The sequence below is a fragment of the Eumetopias jubatus genome, unplaced genomic scaffold, assembly GCF_037043125.1.
Source record: "Eumetopias jubatus isolate StellerSeaLion01/CBP00866 unplaced genomic scaffold, mEumJub1_p1.0 scaffold_1, whole genome shotgun sequence".
Classification (NCBI taxonomy): Eukaryota; Metazoa; Chordata; class Mammalia; order Carnivora; family Otariidae; genus Eumetopias; species Eumetopias jubatus.
In genome coordinates this window covers 30903478-30923858 of record NW_028274807.1, presented here as the reverse complement: position 1 = coordinate 30923858, position 20381 = coordinate 30903478, and the positions used below count along the sequence as shown (strand labels likewise).

The window sequence follows — 20381 nt, the reverse complement described above, 5'->3', positions numbered from 1 at the left end:
TAAGTAATGCTTTCTTTCACTTATTGGCAATTCTAGGGAGTCTATGAATGAAGATTATTCCATGAATGAAAAAGTGCATGACACTCAAAGTGAAAGTTATTACAGGAGCGACACTGACTATTTCAATTATTTAAGGCCAGTGAACTTCACAAATCACTCTCTAAATCAGATTTTCTCATTGCGGGAACTCATTTGTATCTATTTTTTACTTTGGGAGCAGTGTTGGTTTTATTTATTTATTTATTTTTATTGCCTTTTGGATGCTGAAATAAAAAAGAATTTCAAACTAGTACCCTCCTAGTATAAACTAGCAAACTATTAAACAGCAAACAGAGTACCTTTAAAATTGTGACATTTAAAAAGCAGTAAATGCTTCATAACAGTGGGTACATAAAAGATTAGTATAAATCTTTTCTATTCTTAAGATTTACTTTTAAACCATCTTAGCTATTATTTATTAAATAAAAAAATAATTCCTTCAAATAATCATCCCATCTGAACCGAAATTTGAAAGTAATTTTATTTCAATTCATGACAGAATGGACATAAAATCTAGGCATTTTAATAATAATAATAAAAGAGTGTAAGCTATTGTTTTGACTGTGAGTTCACTTACCAATTTAACCAAATATTAGTCTGTTGATTCAATTGTATTTCACATCTTAAGTTTCTTACCTCGGACTGTGAGAGAAGCAGAGGCTTCTACTTTTCCAACCCGATTCTCGGCAATACACATGTAGGTGCCTTCATCTGTACTCACGGCCTTTTTAATTCTCAATGTGTAATCATCCTTAATGTCATACCTGCGTAGAAATGAACTGGTTTTATTAAATAACATATTAGCTATATTAAGATAACACTACATTTTCATCTTCATTTTTCTCTTTTGATATATTTTAACTAAAACAAACACACGTGCACACATACATAATATTCAGCCACAAAGTGCAATTGTTAGACTAAAGGTGTTACTAATCAGATCGTTAATTTCATATGGGATCTCTATCGGCTTGATTACCAGTTGGGTAACTGGTATATTTCATATATGTATAACAACTCTTACTGCATCAAAACTATCAAAGGCATTATTAGCATTCTGACATTTTTTGGTGGTAGTTCTTAGTAAGTTAGGAATAGTGTATATTTCAGTTTCTAGGTGAGTTATATTCTACTATTTTGTAAGTTATACTGCACTTCAATATATGATTTACTTTTGGGGCATCTTGACTCTAGAACTGAAATATATTGAAGGCAAAAATTTTTTTCTCTTATTTGTTGGAAAATTGACACAAATACATTGCTGAAAGAATTAAGAAGGGGCCGATTTTTAAAAATTAGTAATATTAACTCTTAAAACACCAACATGCCTGGGAGTGACTTCTGGAAATGCACATCCTCAGCTCTTTCACACACATTTATTTCTCACTTCTACTTTTTTAACAAGTAGACTAATACACTAGTTCAGAAAAAGATTCTAAAATTTTAACATGAATCTGTTGAAATACTTGCATGTAAGAATATGCTTTTATTAGATTCTAAGATATTACAATTACACAAGCAAAATAGTGAAGCTACTATCTTTTCTTATCTGATCTTTCCTCTTGATTTTTACTGACGGTCTTTGTTATTTCACACACATAATTTTGCAATAGCTTTTGACTGATCACATTGCCTCTCTTCTTCATATATATCACACAGAGAAAGCTGTATTTTTACAATATTGCTTTAATTGGTTCTATCTACTCACAACTAGCTGTGATTTCCTATTGCTTTCAGGACAAAAACAGACTTTTTAGGCTTGCAGTGAAAACTACTATAATCAGATTTTTTCTACTTCTGGATTTAGCTAAAAGAATAATAGCTTCAGTTTACTGCAATGTAAGACATAGACCTAATAATTGTTCCATCTGATAGAACTTTGCCTAACAAAAAGCAATGTCTATGAACCTATCATGTCAACGAAACTTAGTTACCCATGCTCTTCTCTCTTCCAATTATGGTGGTTACTTTTCTGTCAGCACATTTTCAGTTAAACTTCTGCTGATTTAAAATGTCATAAGTTGTTAGGAAAGCTTTCTCAAACTCTTGTTTGAAGCCATCCATTATGACACTAGGCAACTGTAATTACTCTCTCCTTGAAACTTATTGCTATACAATCATTGCACACTTGCTTACATTTTGTACCACTGTCTATTTTGATGAAGGCAGAGATCCTGCCTGCTTCACTCACAGCTATATCCTCAGCCCCTAACACAGAGCTTTCAACATCCAGTAGCATAACCAGGTGGTTAAGAGCAGACTCTGGAGCCAAATGGCCAGAGTTTTAATCTTGGGCTCTACCTCCTCCAATGCTTGTAAAAACGGACAACATCCTTAAAATCTCTGGGTCCCAATTTCTTCGTTAGCAAAATGGTGGTGATAATAACACCTATTTTATGGAGTGAAAGTGAACTTTGAAGGAGATGCTACATATAAAGTGCATAAAACTGGCACACAGAAAGCACAATGCATATTAGATATTTTTATTATAACTCGTAGGAGCTCAAGAAATCTTGGTTGAATATATGATGAATATATTGTTTCTTACTGATATAAGGGTCAACCAAATCTAAATGACTGCAAGCTTGCAAATTTGCCACATTTATTTATTAAGGTTTTCTTATGAGCTATATTTACAACTCAGGGCAAGGACTGGGCTGAAATGCATAAAAAAGTAACAGTGCATGCAAACGTGCTCTGCTTAACTTGGCCATTTAAAAATGAGAAAAATAAGGATTTTGATGATGGGTTAAGAAAAGTTGCTGATGATATATTTACTGTCTGATAAAGATCACCTTTCCTACAGTTAGTCTATTTCTGTTGTACATGCTTAACTCTGAGACACAAGGATTGAATAAAAATAATGTATTTTGCAGACATTTCTAATTCATCTCAATATCCGAATTCTGGTTAGAGTTTTGTCATGGTTCTTGTTTAACTTGGTAAAGTCGCTTCAGAGCTCTAAATTTTTTTAGAGCTAAAATTTTTTCTGAATTTTTTTCAAAAGCTAAAAGAGGGGAAGATAAACTTGAATGTCTACAAAGTCCTCTCTGGATCAAACACACATGAAAACATTATTCTAAGTTCTAAAAAAAGATATACAGGATTGCTGATTTGTCATTGAGGAAAAAAAATCAAAAACTGTATGTTGCTTCACATTTTAAGCAAACAAAAAAGACTCACATGCATTAGCTCATAGCATCCTCAAAATAATTCTCTTGAATCAGAAATTGTCATTTTACAGATGAGAAAACTGACCCTTAGTTAAGTGAAATGATTTGCTCAAAGTTGTTTTACTACTGAAGAGAAAAATCAGAATTCAAAGCTTGAACTCTGACTTTCAACCTGGCATTTTTTCCACTCTGTGTGTACCCCTTTCCTACAGTAAAATACTTTGTTGAAATTTTTTTAAAGATATATTTATTTATTTGAGAGAGAGAGAGAAAGCATGCATACACATACACAAAAGCGGGGCGGAGGGGGGGCAGAAAGAGAGTTCAGCTGCTGCTGAGCAGGGAGCTCAATGCAGGGCTGGATCCCAGGACCCTGAGATCATGACATGAGCAGAAGGCAGACGCCGAACTGAGTGAGCCACGCAGGTGCCCCTGTTGAATTTTTAAGTGCTAACTTAAGACATATATGCCACATTACCTATACCACTTGGATAGAAATATAATTTCACATTCAGCAAACATTGAGTTATACCTTCTAGCAAATTGTACCTCAGGTTAGATAAATTTATTATATAGGGAAAAACATGGGGGATATATAGAATGAGAGAGCTATTTATATCTTGCTTTAGTAGGTAAAAATAAAAATGTTTACTTAAAAATTACAGGTTACATAAAATTTGAACCCAAAATATGTCTGAAATCAGACTTGCTGAGATTTCTCATTTTTTAAGGAGTATTTAGGAAAGCCAAGAATAGGAATGGGAACACTGCAACAGTGTTTTAATTTTTTTGTTGATTTAAATTGGTTTTTGTTTGTTTAAGGGTTCCCTGATAAGGGATACAAGTAACTGTATTCTACCCTATGTTTGTAATTTTGTTTTCATAAGAAAAATGAAAAATGAAATACAGCTTGGGAGGAATAAATTGAATTAATCTTGGCTACTAATAAAAGAGACTACTTTTCAAAGATAACATGCCATTATAAAAAAATAGTAAGTACACTTTTTTTTTTCTAACTACAGACAGGATTTCAGAAATAGGTTGTAAACCTCTGGATAAGAACAATGGTCTGGTGCTATGGCGATTCCTGTAGAATATTTATAGAATTCCAACTCGGTACAGAGAGTACATATACCAGGTAATGGACCCATTTACAGGAAAATAGGTCAGCTTTGGAGTAAGAAGAGGTTTGGGGGTGATAATTTTTAATGATCTTCTCCTATATAAAATGACTGACATCTGAGAAAATTATAATGAAAATTTAATATTTTAATTATTTCATTCAAAAATCCTAACATTTAAGGAGACTTACATGTCTCCTACATGCCAGGCACTGCATTAAAACTGGGGACATATGCCTTCATAACGCTCCGAGCCCAGTGAAACAATTCGTAACTGGAAGCCATGAGATATGACTCCACACAAAGGTCTATCAGAACTACCTCTAAAACTTTCTCTAGCTAACACATACCTTTCCCCAGTCCCAAGGATTGTTATGCACATATTTCTGAGGGCCATGCTGTCTTATCCCAATTAGAAATAATGGTTACAATACACTAGTCCTGTTGGGTCCCATCACACATGAAGGTTGAAATTTTTAAACAAACAAACAAGAAGAAGAATAACAACAAAAAAACAGATTTCAAGACTCTCAGATATCACAGGGTGCTCAGAATCTTTAAATTCTCATTTTTCACGGGATCTTTGTGATTGTGTGTATTGTGAATATTATCAGCATTATGGATTTATACAAAAGTATTTTGAATATATATAAAATGACTAAATCTTTCCATCAAGAGCAACTTTAAAAACCTCCCCTTCTGCAACCATCCATCACCATTTGAATCCTATGTGCCACAATCTAGCAACCAGTCTTCCAGCTTTAATTCCTCTGATGAATGACCTCTTACATTTTTGAAAATCTCTGATCTCTGACTCTTAGGTCTTCTATAGATAATAAAACAAAACCACTTATTCCAGAAGTTTCTACTAATGCTATTACTTCCTGTGCCAACCAGTAAAGTGCACTCTTTCTCTTTCATGACAACTTTTTGAATTTTGCATTTTTTTATGAATTATCTCATTTTTAGGTCAACTATTTCTAAAAACAGACTGTAAAATGTGATAGCAGTTATATAATCTAAGGGTTTTTAGAAGAATGAAGAGCATTAGTACAAATTCACTGGTTAATATACCTAAATATGATTATGTCATTCTACTATCTGAAACCATCCAATGATTTCTCATTCAGTCACTTAGAATAAAACCTATTTCTATGATCTTCAAGGTTTTAGGTAATCTACTCCTTGCCTACCTGTCCAACTTCATATTCACCCACTTCTAACCAGATGATCCTTCTTTTCTTTGTTTAACATAATTACCTAGTTACCACGGTGTCTTTGTACTACTGTTGCAACTTCACAGAATGCCCTTTTCCTGCATCTTCCATTGATAATCTTTCTTGACTTCCAAGATTACTCAAATATTCCCTCAAAGATGTCTTTCCTGCCCAAAAAATGTGAAGTAGCTTTATCCCCACCAGTGACTTTTAAAAATTATTATTATTTTTATTATTATGTTCAGTTAGCCAACATATAGTACATCACTAGTTTTTGATGTAGTGTTCAGTGATGCATTAGTTGTGTATAACACCCAGTGCTCATCATTCTTTTTATTTTCATATCTCCTTTGTTACTTTTATTTTTTTTTTCTTTAAAGCAGTATCTCTTCCAAGTGTTTAGTTTCCTTGTTTATTGTCTTTCCAAGAGCATGTGTGCTCCATGAGAAGAAGAACTAAATCTTTCTTGTTGCAAACTATGTACCCCAAGTCCTATCAAACAGTCCCTGAGATCTTGGATGTGTTCAATGAATGCTAGTGAATGAATGATGAACCACCCAACAAATTCTTCTGTAGTTCTTTCATAGCAGGATTACTAGTAAAACAACTGTATGTAGAATGAAAAGATTAACTAATTTGAAATATACCATTCTACTCTATCAAGAAATATAGTAATACTCTTAGGTATATACATCAGCAGTTAGCTCTGAAACATTGGCTAAATTAATATCAACATAATATTATGAATGTAAGAACTCAAAATATTTAATAAACAAATGCTACTAGAAAGACAGACAAAGAAAAGAAGTTAACAAATCTTGACCAACAATCTAGACATTTGGTTTATAAGTTATCATTAATAAATTTCCCTCTGTAAATTAATAACATGAAAAACAATCTCTCTTCCTACAACAGAATAAATGATATGATTCTAGAAGAATATCTAAAATAAACATGAAGACTGAGAAAACAGGGTTAAAGCTTTGTGTTTTGCTGAAAGCTTTCAGATATATTATCTCATTATTTTGGCAACTAGGGTGGTTTCTAATCACACATCTTGTGAAAATAAAATAATGATGATAAAAGACACTGCATGGTGTTCTCACATATACTCTTTAATTTATCCTCATAAAAATTCTGGTAGGTAAGGAGGTAAAATGTTATTTTCTCCATTTTAAAAATAGAAAAAAACTTAGACATACAAAGTTCAACCTGCTTGAAGGCAAACTATACACCTCATTAATAAATATACTTTTATAAAATATAGAAATTGGTTATTCTAAGAAGCTAACAGATTATAAATTCTGAGACACAGTAAAGAATTGAAAAATTATTGAGTTTAGTTTAATGCCCTAAGTTTAAGCTTAGAAAAATAGCACTTTGTTATCTAGAACCCTGAAATTCATTGGTAGCAAAGGTTTAGACCATATTGGAATCTAGAATCTAGATTCTTCATGAACTAGAATACAGAGATTATAACTTTCTACCAAGAAAGAGCATAAATTTTCAATTTATTAAAAAAAATAGCATGATGAATAAATACATAGAAGAAACATTAAAGTGAGTATGGGATTTACTACCGAAATGGCAGCTGAGCCCACAAATTTTTCCTTAATGGGTTTAGTAAATAAATGGTCAATAGTACAATTAAGCTTTTAGCAGCTGAGAATTCAGGCCTCGTGGTCTGAAATTTACACCAGGTAAATTTATACTATCTAGTATATAATTGCAATTTGATTATTTGTGGGCTGACATATGCATAAAACCATGGGGTGTGTATGTCTGTGTTTGTGTGTGTCTGTGTTTGGCTCACTGATGTTTTTAAATTATTGGAATAATTGACATCATTTAAAATTTTGACATTTTCACATACAAATTTGGATTTTCAAATCAAGGTCTATCTGACTCCAAAGTACGTACTCTTTCTTCTCCATCACACTACCAACCTAGTGGATCTACTACAATGGTACATTGTACAGCTGGAGACACTACTCTTCCTTCTAACACCACTCAACCACTGTGCCAGTTTCTAGCTCAAACACTGACAGTACCCTGACAAGCCCAGGAGACTCAAGCACATTATGTACTTTTATAAATTTTCACAGTAAGAAGCATCTTGTGTCAGATAAATGATAAACTTATAATGTGATCAAATTAGCTCTTACTTGCAAAAACTTAAGAAATGCAAGAATTGATTTTAAAGAAACTATGTCTAAAAACACTTCAAGGGGCCCCTGGGTGGCTCAGTCGATTGGGTGTCCGACTCTTGGTTTTGGCTCAGGTGATAATCTCATGGGTCCTGAGATCCAGCCCCAGGTTGGGCTTCACACTCAGCAGGGAGTCTGCCTGAAGATTCTCTCCCTCTGCCCCTTCTCCCACTCGTGCATGTGCATTCTCTCCCTCTCTCTCTGGCTCTCTCTCAAATACACAAATCTTTAAAAACACTTCAAAACCCAGAAAGAAGTAAATATGTGGCTCATTACTAATTTCACATTTAGGCAATATGAGGCAAAAAATGACAAACATCCTCTCTAAAGGGCACACGCTGAGGCAAATACAATCAGGGGAAAAATTGTCATGAGTATCTACTACTAGTCTCTGTTTTCTCTAATGGGTCATGATTTTCCTGAGACAATAATTTGCTTCCTAAAACTACGTATTTCACAAGCAATTGGATGTCAAATATTTCCAAAGGTCCAATAAATGTGGCCTTATTTCTTTTATTTCTTTCTGGATAAGTTGGTATATGCGTCATAGGAATCTCACTGATGCTTTTCACTATTACATTGGATAATTGGAGAAATGTTCATTTTTCCTAGAAAGCAAATGTTGCCTGCTTTCAACAGAAGGAGTTTCAGGATAAAAATGACTCATTAATCTTATGGAGTCATTCATGGATAATTTTTTTAATGGAATTTTATTCTATTTTTTGCATTCTTTTATTTTATTATGTTATGTTAACCAACATAATTCTGACAAAATTATGAATAATAGCTCCTTAACATTTAGAGAGATCTTTATAGTTTACAACAGAGTTTAATACATGGTTTCACAATTAATGACTTAGAAAAAAATGCCTATTTCCAAATACTATTTTATAGAAGATGCTGAGATTGTTGTCTTGAGCTATAAAGAGACTAGAATCAGTGTCCTCTGCAGCAAGTATATTCATTCATCTAACCTAGAGTGACATGCCCTTTCCATTTGACATGTGTGTTATTGCTCTGTGTGTGTGTGTGTGTGTGTGTGTGTGCGCATTGGGAAGATGTGCGTTGCTGTGCCAGTGATTTTATATTCACAGTTCCAGAAATTCCAGAAAATAACTATCAATATTTTACTCGCTATTACTCTAAAATCAACTGTAATCCTAGGAGGCTCATAAATGTGTTTACTAATATATATATGTTTACGATTATTCTTTCGTTAAGCAATCTAATATACTTAGGTTTTGTCTTGATTTCCTCTTAGCCTTCTTAAAGTAGTTGAGAGTACATCTTAAATATCTAAAGCATACTTTGACATAAAACAGCTACTTTGTAAATGTGGTACAATATATATGATCAACATGTAGGAGGTATTGTCTGACTTTAGTGAAAAGCAGGAAACACAATGAAACAGATGAAAAAAACATTACTGGTGAGGAAATCCTGATAGAAATTGGGTGATTTTGATTGTAAAATCTGTCTCAGACTGGTATAAATGCAGTCATTGTTGCCAGGTTTGATTAATGACAGTTGTACAATCATGTGCTGACAGTCCCCACCATAAAGATACCTTTTTTTTTTCCTTATACGGAACAGTGCTGAAAAATGCAACCCAATCAGATTTGGCCCCCGGACAACATGTGCTATCATCACTGTACCGTGAATTGAGATTGATTGGTAACCAGCTGTGACAAAGTGGGAAAAGAAGCTCTGGGTTTTGTATTCTATTTTTTCCCAAATAAAAAAAAAAAAGAAAAAAGAAAAAATGGGAAAAAGAAACTGAATTGTGTCAAAACCATTACCATATGTTCAGCTAAATAATCCAGAAAACAAAATAAATTTATTTTAATACTTACAACAACAGTTTATGTGCAAACTTCTGTTGGTGTGTGATCTCATATTTGATGATCAATCTTGAAAGTGTTTCCAAAGAGAAAATATTATTCATTTTTAAGGAGCAGAGTACTATCTTCTCAAATCACTTCTAAATTTAAAGAATCTATTTTATTTCTTTCTCTGGATGAAACTTTCATAGGTAGTGGGAAGGTTTCCTATACATCTAAATTTACTTTGAAAATATCAAACAGGATTTTTGAAAACTGGCAAAATTTGATAAAATAACCACATTTCACACATTTCTCATATTCTACAATCCCTGATTCACCGTAAGCTTCTAGGGAAGGACCTTTCCTTTATTTTCTGGCTTTTGTGAATATAATTCAGATAATTTAGGGACCTCTCCCTCCAAGCCTTCCACAGTGGCTTTAGAATTTGGGAGGAGAAAAGAACGAACAAAAACACAATGCAACTTCTATTATGAAGTGTGATTTTACCATGTTAAGTTTGAGCCTGTGTATCTCATCGCCTTGCTTGAATTACGTGAGGATTCTGCACTAATAAAACTTCCCGAATGGCTGTTCTCGTTTCAAAAGCACCTTTGTTTTTCATGGAAGGAAATTTATTTTCTTAACACCTTTACTTTTTGAAATCACCTACTACTTCTTGCTGCAAGAAGTCTGGCTCCAATTCTACAACAAATGTTTTGAATTAGGGCTTAAAATTTTATTATGTATCTGCTTTATGAATCATTATGTTGGCCAATAGTAAAAACTATGAATTGAACCAGGAAACATTTAATGTTTATGTAAGTAAATATGCTTTTCTTTTGGGGGGGTTAAAAAAAGTTAGTTTTTATATTTTCAAAATACTGGCACTCAATCTAAATAGCTGAGGATCACCCTACACCTTTTAACCTCTTGTAGAAAATAAAGAAATGTCTACAATCACGAGCATTCCACAGTTCCGTAATTCAATGAAAATTTAACTATGAAGATTATATATGAAAATGTCACAAAGTCTGTTGCCTGCTTTCAACAGAAGGATTTTCAGGATAAAAATGACTCATTAATCTTATGGAGTCATTCATGGATAATTTTTTTGATGGAAATTTATTCCATTTTTTTGCATTTTTTTATTTTACTATGTTATGTTAATCACCATACATTACAGCATTGGTTTTTGATGTAGTGTTCCATGATTCATTGTTTGTGTATAACACCCAGTGCTCCATTCAATATGTGCCCTCTTTAATACCCATCACCAGGCTAACCCGATGTTTATAGCAGCAATGTCCACAACAGTCGTTCATGGATAATTAAATTCACACCCGTCAACTAACCGAAAGCACTGTATGGATTACAGTAGACATGGAGATACAGCCATTTAGAACTCAGTGGTGATGATTTTCAGTGGCTCAAAAAAGTGCATGCTAACAACTCCCAACTTTGAATCGAGGCACTCCTATATAAAACATCAACTTTCTTGGAGAAATTTAAATCTTTTGCTTTTTTCACGCTTAAAAGCTGAAAGTAGAAAAGGTTGGTCAATTTTCCTAACACGATCTTTCTGCTGACAATTCTTCAAACAAAATTCTTCCACAGACAACACTTGAAACTATTATTAAAACTCATGTAAGCACCTCTTGGCAACCCAGATCCCAGGTGACATTTTCATACTCTGTAATACTCATATGACCTCACTGATAGGAAGAATTCTTAATCTCAGGAAACAAACTGAGGGTTGCTGGAGTGGTGGGGGGTGGGAGGGATGGGGTGGCTGGGTGACAGACATTGGGAAGGGTATGTGCTATGGTGAGCGCTGTGAATTGTGCAAGACTGTTGAATCACAGACCTGTACCTCTGAAACAAATAATACATTATATGTTTAAAAAAAAAAAGAAGAAGAAGATAGCAGGAGGGGAAGAATGAAGGGGGGGAAATCAGAAGGGGAGACGAACCATGAGAGACGATGAACTCTGAGAAACAAACTGAGGGTTCTAGAGGGGAGGGGGGTGGGAGGGGGGGTTAGCCTGGTGATGGGTATTCAAGAGGGCACGTTCTGCGTGGGGCACTGGGTGTTATACGCAAACAATGAACCATGGAACACCACATCAAAACCTAATGACCTAATCTATGGTGATTAACACAACATAATAAAAAAAGGTAATAAATAAATAAATAAATAAATAAATAAATAAATAAATAAAATATTTTCAAGTCAAGCTCTTTAACATTTGAAGTCTGGGACCCAAGAATGAGCACATTAGGCCATTATTTTGCTGGCAAAGGGATACTGAGTCAAGTTTTCTATACTTTAGAGCCAACCCGGGTCACATTCTTCTTTTTACCTACAATTATACTACTACTAATACACTAATTATTATACATAATACTATGTACTCCAGTTATAAAAGCTAAGGTTTACATTGAAGATGGATTGTCTACCTATTATTTTAGGATTTAGGTCATAAGCATTTCTGGGCAGGGCACCTATGACCAGCATGAAGGACAGATATCTTCTTAAAAAATGAAAATTAATGTAATATTCATTGGAAAAGGTAAGAAAATAAAAATCCTGGAAAATCAGACTTACAGGGAAATACTAAGCTACAAGGTGGTCTCTGAAGAGAACTTGCTTCAGAGAAGCCAAAATGAAACTTAAAATATGATGGCATTTGACTCTGCCCTAAATAACAAAACAACATTTTAGATTCTCTTGGCTTCCCCTAAATGCTCTCCTCATTACCTCCATCCCAGCCATGGATGGCTCCCTCCTTGTCAGCCTGCCCATAGATGGAAAGCCCCTCTACCCCGTCTCCCTTTAGCACAGCTGAGAGAGCAGGGCATTTTCCAACTAAAAAGCTAAAAGGAAACAAACACACAAAATGTTCAAAAATACCCACCAGGATAAAAAATACTATAGTTGATTCAAGGAAGTGCAGATTTCCGATCTGGGGATAACCAAGCCCAAAAGAACACTACCGGGGCTCCCAGACACCGCCGACCACCTTAAAGCCAGAGCCTCTCTCTGGAGCTTGAGCAATTAAACCAAACTGCAGCTGAGCCCTTCCAGAAAGACCAAAGCATCCTGCTCACCCTGAACTAGGAGAGCCTGCAAGTTTTAATCACTGTGGGCTGCTGCTATGTTTTGAGGGTCCCTGTCTCCCCATCTTTCGCTCCTATGACAGACAGTGGGGCGTCCAGGGATTAATTCCCTTGGTAAATTTGTGAGCAACTGTAAAGTTCACAGCCCGTTGTCCTTAGTCACCACCCCATTTCCATCTTGTCTTGTTATCTTCTTCTCTCATGTTTCATGGTTGTAACGAGCTTTGTCCCCTCTGATACAACCTCTCACAATTTTTTTTTTTTTTTTTTTTTTTTTTTTTGGTAACCACCTCCACGATAGTTTTCACTGTGCCTTCTGAAATACCAGGTCACTGATTTGTAAAAACCTCCTTATCCTCTCTTGCAGGTTTTTACCTTCACCTCATGTCTTAATGGAAATCTAGCTTTTTCCCGAGAGTTGGTGAAAGGCTGGAGGAGGAAGGGACGAAGTGTCCTCCCTGCCATTCCAATTATCCAGTGCCTAACATGAACTAGTTACTCAGTGAATATTCTTTCAAATGGGTGGCTTAGCCGCTCATATGAAAATAAACCAAACCAAACCAAAATCCTATCCCATTGAAAGGGAATCATGTCATCCAGTTTGCAAATGGAACCTTTAGAATTTCTTCCTCTTTAGGAAAGATGGTAATTAATAGGACTTACTTCACAGGACTGTTTTAAGAATTAAATGAGTTAAAACATTTAGAGTTCTGAGACCTGAACTCGGTAGACAGTAAATGCTCAATAAATGTCACCTGAGATTTTCCGTGGCTGCCCCTCACCTCACTTATGCCTCTTCCTCCAGTGAGAATGTCTCCCTCTTTCTTGGACATTGTCTCATAGTGGATCATGGACCTTGTTCTCAGCTGGAATGGCTCACTTTTGGAATCTGAAGGTCAAATGTCTGATGCTGCCCTAACCTCGGACGTTTCCTGCTGTATTAATTAGCTTTCAAACTGAACCTCTTCGTCCCTTTCTATCAACTCTTTCCATCATCACTTCCTCCTCTATCCTACCCAGATTCTGTGTTCCGTAAGTTGCTTGCCAACATCCTCACTTTTCTTGTGTTACTACCTTTGTGTTGCATTTCCCCAGCAAGCCCCAATTATTTATTAATACAATAGTCTACCCTTCTTTATATACCAAGAGTAGATTTATAAATGCTTCAACTGGGGCACCTGGGTGGCTCAGTCATTAAGCGTCTGCCTTTGGCTCAGGTCATGATCCCAGGGTCCTGGGATTAAGACCCACATCATCGGGCTCCCTGCTTGTGGGAAGCCTGCTTCTCCCTCTCCCACTCCCCCTGCTTGTGTTCCCTCTCTCGCTGTGTCTCTCTCTGTCAAATAAATAAATAAAAATCTTTAAAAAAATGCTTCAGTTTACCTTCAACTGGCTCTCTAGAGAAAAGTCCCAACTTTGGAACCTGCCCAATATGTTCCTTCCTGACCTGGTCTCTGCTCACCTCTCCAGTCCCATCTTGCCCCACTGGCTACCTTACAGTGGAGCCCCCAACGGTACCCAGAATTCTCAGTCTCTCTCTTGTTCCTGCATCTCTGCATATGCTGTGTCTTCACATCTGGACTTTTCTACATAGCTCCCCACTTCCCCATTCTGTCTCCCGAGAGCCTAACTACTTCTGTTTATCCTGACACAAAATTAATGCATTTGATGTCTCTCCACACCTCCAGAGTTGAAGATCCACAAAGGCATGGTCATGTCTTTGTTCACAATTGTATCCTCAGAGCATGGTACAGTGAATTGAATCTAGTAGGTAGTCAAGATCAATTTGTTCATGAAAGAATAAATTAAAGCTGTACATACACAGGGAGAGGATATCTTTCACCAGAATCAAACATCACTGATAACAAAATGCCAAATCTGTAGAATAGAAAGGCTTGGACAACACAGGGCACATTTTGAGAAGGATCACTTTAGGGGCGCCTGGGTGGCTCAGTGGGTTAAGTGTGTGCCTTCTGCTCAGGTCATGATCTCAGGGTCCTAAGATCCAGCCCCGCATGAGGCTCTCTGCTCAGTGGGGAGTCTGCTTCTCCTTCTCACTCTTCCTCTGGGCCCTCCCTCTCCCCACCCCCTCTCTCTCAAATAAATGAAAAAAATCTTTTAAAAAAACAATCACTTTATTTTCAGTTCCCTGAACTTTGACTGAGTTTACTTAAATTGCACCTTCTACTCATAATTGTTATTTCAAAACAGTTTCTATGTTCATTTTCTCTGAATCATTGGCTAATACCACAATTAACAATACAGTGCACAGGGCCCTGGAACAATCCATAGTTTAAAGGAGATTCTAAGTTACAGAGGATACCCTTGCTCACACCTATTCTTGTTCTATGATTTAATCTGTTGCCCATATAAAGAAACTCAAGTTCAATGTACAGCAGTAAGAAAAGAGTGAGGTCCCAAAACTTTAATATAAAAATTAACTTTTAGGTCAAAGTTACATGATAGAAGTATATTTTATCACTGATAATCTCTCATTAGATCAAACACTAACATTAAAGGATTTAACTTTACAATCCTAAAATCAGAACTATTTTTTTTTATTATTGACACGATATCCACTATTTGCCTGGCAAATAGATTTTCTTTTTAATTAGGCTGTTTTTTTGTTTTGTTTTGTTTTGTTTTTCTTTTTGTTTTTGGTATTATCGGCAGAGAGGGCACCGACCTATCACTGATAATTACATTATTGTTTTCAAGACTGCAGAGAACTTTTAATATCACCTCATACTTATACTGATTTTCACTAAATTTAAATCCCTTAAAAGTCTATACTTTTATAGATTAACTTTGTGTGTGTGTGTGTGTGTATGGGTGTGTATGCATGTGTACATCATGTACTACTGTCTACCACATTCATATAAGATTAAATTCAAACCATTCTAGAGATATTAGGGTTTTCATTTGGTTCATAATAGCAGAAAGGAATATCTAATTCTTTGCTATCCTTAATATGTAACCATCCTTGTGACTTATTCAAATAAAATAATATCTGCTGTTCCTTAAATGCATTACTTGAAATTTAAAACTTAGTAGTATTATTTTCATAAGTTTGTTTAATTAGAACATGAAAATTTATGGTAAAAAATGCAAACAAATCACAATTAAGGAAAGCATGTTGGGACAAATAAAGTGGTGGAGGCAAGTTAAATTAACCTTCAATTTAGAACTCATTGGCTTAAATTCATTTAAGACAATTTGATTTTACAATAGGACTAGGAATTATAACATCAGGTTTGTAAAAGTGGATCTATCTCATAGTTGTGTGTTTGGTTAGAAATTAATCTCAACTTTAAATTCAGTTAGAAGAGGACTTCGGGGATTAAATACACAACAATTCACAAAATCCACAGCTCAGAGCAGACGTTTCTGACAGGCAGTTCAGTTCCCTTTCTTGTACTCTCCTGAGTAGAGAATAAACTCTGTGCAATAGGGATTGCAAGTTCAGAGTGAAATGGATCTTTGAATGTGTCATCTACTTAGCAGCCTTGCGATCCTCACTGGATAAACTTCCAGAAGACTCACTGGTGTTTGAAGTGAGCACTAGCTGAGGGAGGGGCAGGGGTGCTCTGCATTATCAGAAGGAAGTTCAGTTTGGACTGTGCTATGGAAGATTCACAAGGCTCTCTCTCTTCTTCTGCCCACAGAAATCTCCCCATGAAATATGCTTCTGGAGTAATTTAGGAATTCAACACAGCTACACGGGGGGCACTTGTCATCATTAAGTGTGTCACAACGTGTAGGTTGCTAGGTATCTTTGAAAACAGAAGGTTCAGACACTTCTCTAATTAAGCTACTCTTAACTAGTTTTATCAATTCAGCAACTATTTAATGAGCAAGAAATATAAAGAAACATTCCATGCCTCATATACTCTAGAAAATATGCAAAAATACACATTCATCTCAAGTCATTAGTGAACCAAAGGACCTTCTCATATTCGATGATGACATATTTCTGTCAAATCCAGCCATGGGATTATCCATCTATCTCACTGATATAACCTTTATAGCTAAGGCAATAAGGAAAGACTTTGAAATCTGTTTCTTTGAACTATATTATTTTTGCCCTAACATTATAAAACAAAAAATAAAAATCCTATAAAATAGCGTTCAGGTAAGAAATGCCTACTTCATCTTTTCTACGAGATCAGGGTTGCTCGACCTCAGTCCTACTCTCATTCTGGGCCAGGTTATCCTTTATTGTGGGAGTGGTCCTGTGTCTAGACTGCTATGTACAGCATTCTTAGCCTCTCCCCACTAGATAACGGTAGCACCGAATCCCCCAAATGTGGCAATCAAAAATGTCTCCCAACATTGCCAAATGTTCCTCTGGGAATGGGAGAAGCAAAACTAGCTTCAGTTAAGAACCACTGCACTAAATGTATATCTGGTGAGCACCACATATCAGATATAGGGCTGGATATTTGAGAATGAAGATAAATATGGTAAGGGGAGTTGGGAGACAAAGAAATAAAAAATTACAATAATGAGATGAACACTGTTTTCTCTTAGTTACACAGAAATATAAAAACAACAAAACAAAACAAAAAACCACAAAATAGCTAATAGCCATTCAGTAAAACATGGAATGAAGGGTATTCCAGTCCAAAATGGGAAATGAGCGCAAGCTTTCATGTCAGAGAGACCTGGGGTTTGAATCCCGCCTTGCTACCCACAGGTCCTGTGACCTTGAGCACAAGGATGCTCATTGTCCCTAAGCTTCAGTTTCCTGCACTGTTAAAATGGGGATTCATACTTCAAGGCTGTTGGGAAGATTAATTATAACTAGCATAAAACCAGTGGGCCCTCAAAAAAATACAGTGTTTTTGGGGCACTTGGGTGGCTCAGTCAGTTAAGTGTCTGCCTTCAGTAGAGGTCATGAGTCCAGGGTCCTGGGATTGAGCTCTACAATGGGCTTCCCACTCAGGAAGGAGTCTGCTTCTTACTCTACCTCGTGCTCTCTCTCTCAAACAAATAACAAATATTTTTTTAAAAATACAGTGTTTGTTATAATCTTAATATAATTTCCTTTGGGGAGCCTGGGTGGCTCAGTCGGGTAAGTGTCTGACAATCTCAGCTCAGGTCTTGATCTCAGGGTTGTGAGTTAAAGCCCCACATTGGGCTCCATGCTGGGCATGGACCCTACTTAAAATAAGTGTATAATATAATATGATATGATATAATATGATGTGATAATATAATTTCATTTAATGATGAATTATTTTAGGGGTGCCCTGGTTCAGTTGGTGGGGAATGCAACTCTTGTTCTTGAAGTTGTGAGTTTGGGCCCCATGTTGGGTGTAGAGATTACTTAAAAATAGAATCTTAAAAAAAAAGATGGATTCTTTCAGTGTAGTAGTTTACAGAGTGGACTTGAAGGCTAGAGTGTCTGGTTTGGTTCAAGTCACTCTCTACCACTTGAATTTGCCCCTCAAATTCTTCCTTTGGTAACATAAAAATGATAATAATACATGTTTCATGGGGAAATTGTGAGGATTTAATGATTTCTCTACATGTGAAGCATTTGCAAAATTAGCTAGTACTTCCTGAATCAATTTTAAGATACACATTTTTCCTATTTTAACAACTCTGACATTAGGTATCATTTTCCATAGATGACATATCATATATGATCTGGCATTTTTTTCTCCTTAACTCAGAGAAAAAGTACTGCTGGATCTTGCAAACATTTCCAGCCTGAATTCAGTGACATATGATATTATTATGTGATTGCAAACAGTTGGGTTAAACAAATCTTTTGACTTCCATATTTATTAAAGACAACACCCATCATCCAAGTTATAAACCTCAGTATTACTTTTATCCCTTCTTTTCCCATGAATTCTGACATAGAATGGATCTCTTAAAATATGAAAAAAGCTTTTCTTTGTATTTCCAGTTGCATTAATATCCATATTTATGTGTTCATAGGAAATAACACACTGGAGTCCCCTAACTACCTTTTAAACAACTTCCTCCCAGCCATGCCTACATCTGTCTAAACATTCTCTATTCCAAACTCTCCCACATAAAATATGGGAATCAATTTTTTAAACATAGAGCCAAAGCTACATTTCTATTGAATGTGCTTCAGTGAATCCCCATTTCATAGTGTGTTCAGTATAAACACTTTATTTGGAATTAGAGGCTTTCATAATAAAGCCTCAACTAACCTTGTTGGCCTTAAGTGCCACTCCACTCCACTTCAGGCACAATGAACCACTAATTGTTGGCTTATACTTTCTACCACCAAATGTTTTTCATTCTGCTTCCATATTGCTTGGAATATCCCATCCTGCTTGGAATATTCTTTGCAGCTCCACTTAGGAGAATTTTTATTCTACTTTTCAGACTCATCTCTAATGTCACATGGGACTAAAACAGCTTTTCCTTTCTGAAAACCTGAAGAGTCTTATATATCATACTTTTTATATAGTTTGCCTTATTTAATAGTTAATGTTTTACATATCTTCTGTTAAAATCCTTGAGAACAAACTCATCCTTTTTTAATCTGTTGCACTAACAACACTAAAAATGTCCAATGAATATGTATGATTATTTTTGAATTTTTGAAATGTAATATTTTATTAGTCTACATTAGAGATTTTTATTATTCCTCTGAGAGAACAGACATCGTGCTATAAATTGTGCTCATAGTAGGATAAAAATATTTTCTTTCTCTCTCTTTATAGAATTTCTCAAATAACAGTTAAGAGTCCTGATCAACTTTTTCATTTTATTATTTGTGGTATAAATGTTGAACAAAACTCTTAGAAAATGTGGATTAATGGATGAAATATTTATAGTTTTCATCAAACATTTTTTATAACAAGTGCCATTTGTTACATGAATTGCAGTGATGCAGAATACTTAACCAGATATTCTTTATAAAGGCTCCAAACACCTACACATTCAGTGAAATTAGTTGAAAGGTATTACAGTAACTTTTATAATTGTTAACAGTCACAATAATCATAAGAATGACTGGTAAAATTTCTACACTGAGATCTTGTCACAGGTCTACCCCATAGATTTATATCATGAATCACCTTCTCAGAAGAGACTTCTAGTACTTTAATTTCTTGACAAAGGTACACTGTGTCTCAAAAGCAGCAACCCCCCCCGCAATCCCACTGCCAAATATGACCTTTGAGAATGAAACTCCAATGAGTTGACACTATGCACCAACTAAAGTAAATTTCTCCAATAATTATGATTCTACTCTATGGAGTAGGGTATAATCTTACAATGCTTTGAAAGTATTTGTTTTTTGTCTCTTATCTCTGACAACTGTATCTCCTTCACACACTAACAAAAATATAACTTTCATTCATCATGTTATTGCAATCCTAGGTCTCAAGTTATTGTGTTTTTTATTTTCCTTTCTCTTTCAATTCATATCAGTTGACTTGAATAATTGGGTTGAGCAGCAACTTTTCCAGAAGGACCATTATAAGAAATAATAATAGTTGTAACAATAATAATAGTGATGATGATAGCCCCACACTTTAGGAAATATAAAGTCTAGAACTCAGTCCTGTCAGCCAATTCGTAACTGTCCATAGAACTGTTGATAATCAAATATTATCAAGAAAATATAAAATAATGCTCTTGTAGTAAATTCAACCACTGTCTGAGTGCCATTAGGCGATGCAGATGAAAAGGT

General features: G+C 35.3%; 1 protein-coding gene across 1 annotated transcript in view; it reads right to left on the bottom strand.

Annotated features, from left to right (window-relative positions):
• Positions 1-20381, bottom strand: part of ROBO2 (roundabout guidance receptor 2) — a 577868-nt gene that overhangs the window by 123322 nt on the left and 434165 nt on the right. The window contains exon 6 of the mRNA XM_088022784.1: positions 676-803. Coding sequence (XP_087878910.1) covers positions 676-803 — 128 coding nt within the window. The remainder of the gene's footprint in view (positions 1-675; positions 804-20381) is intronic.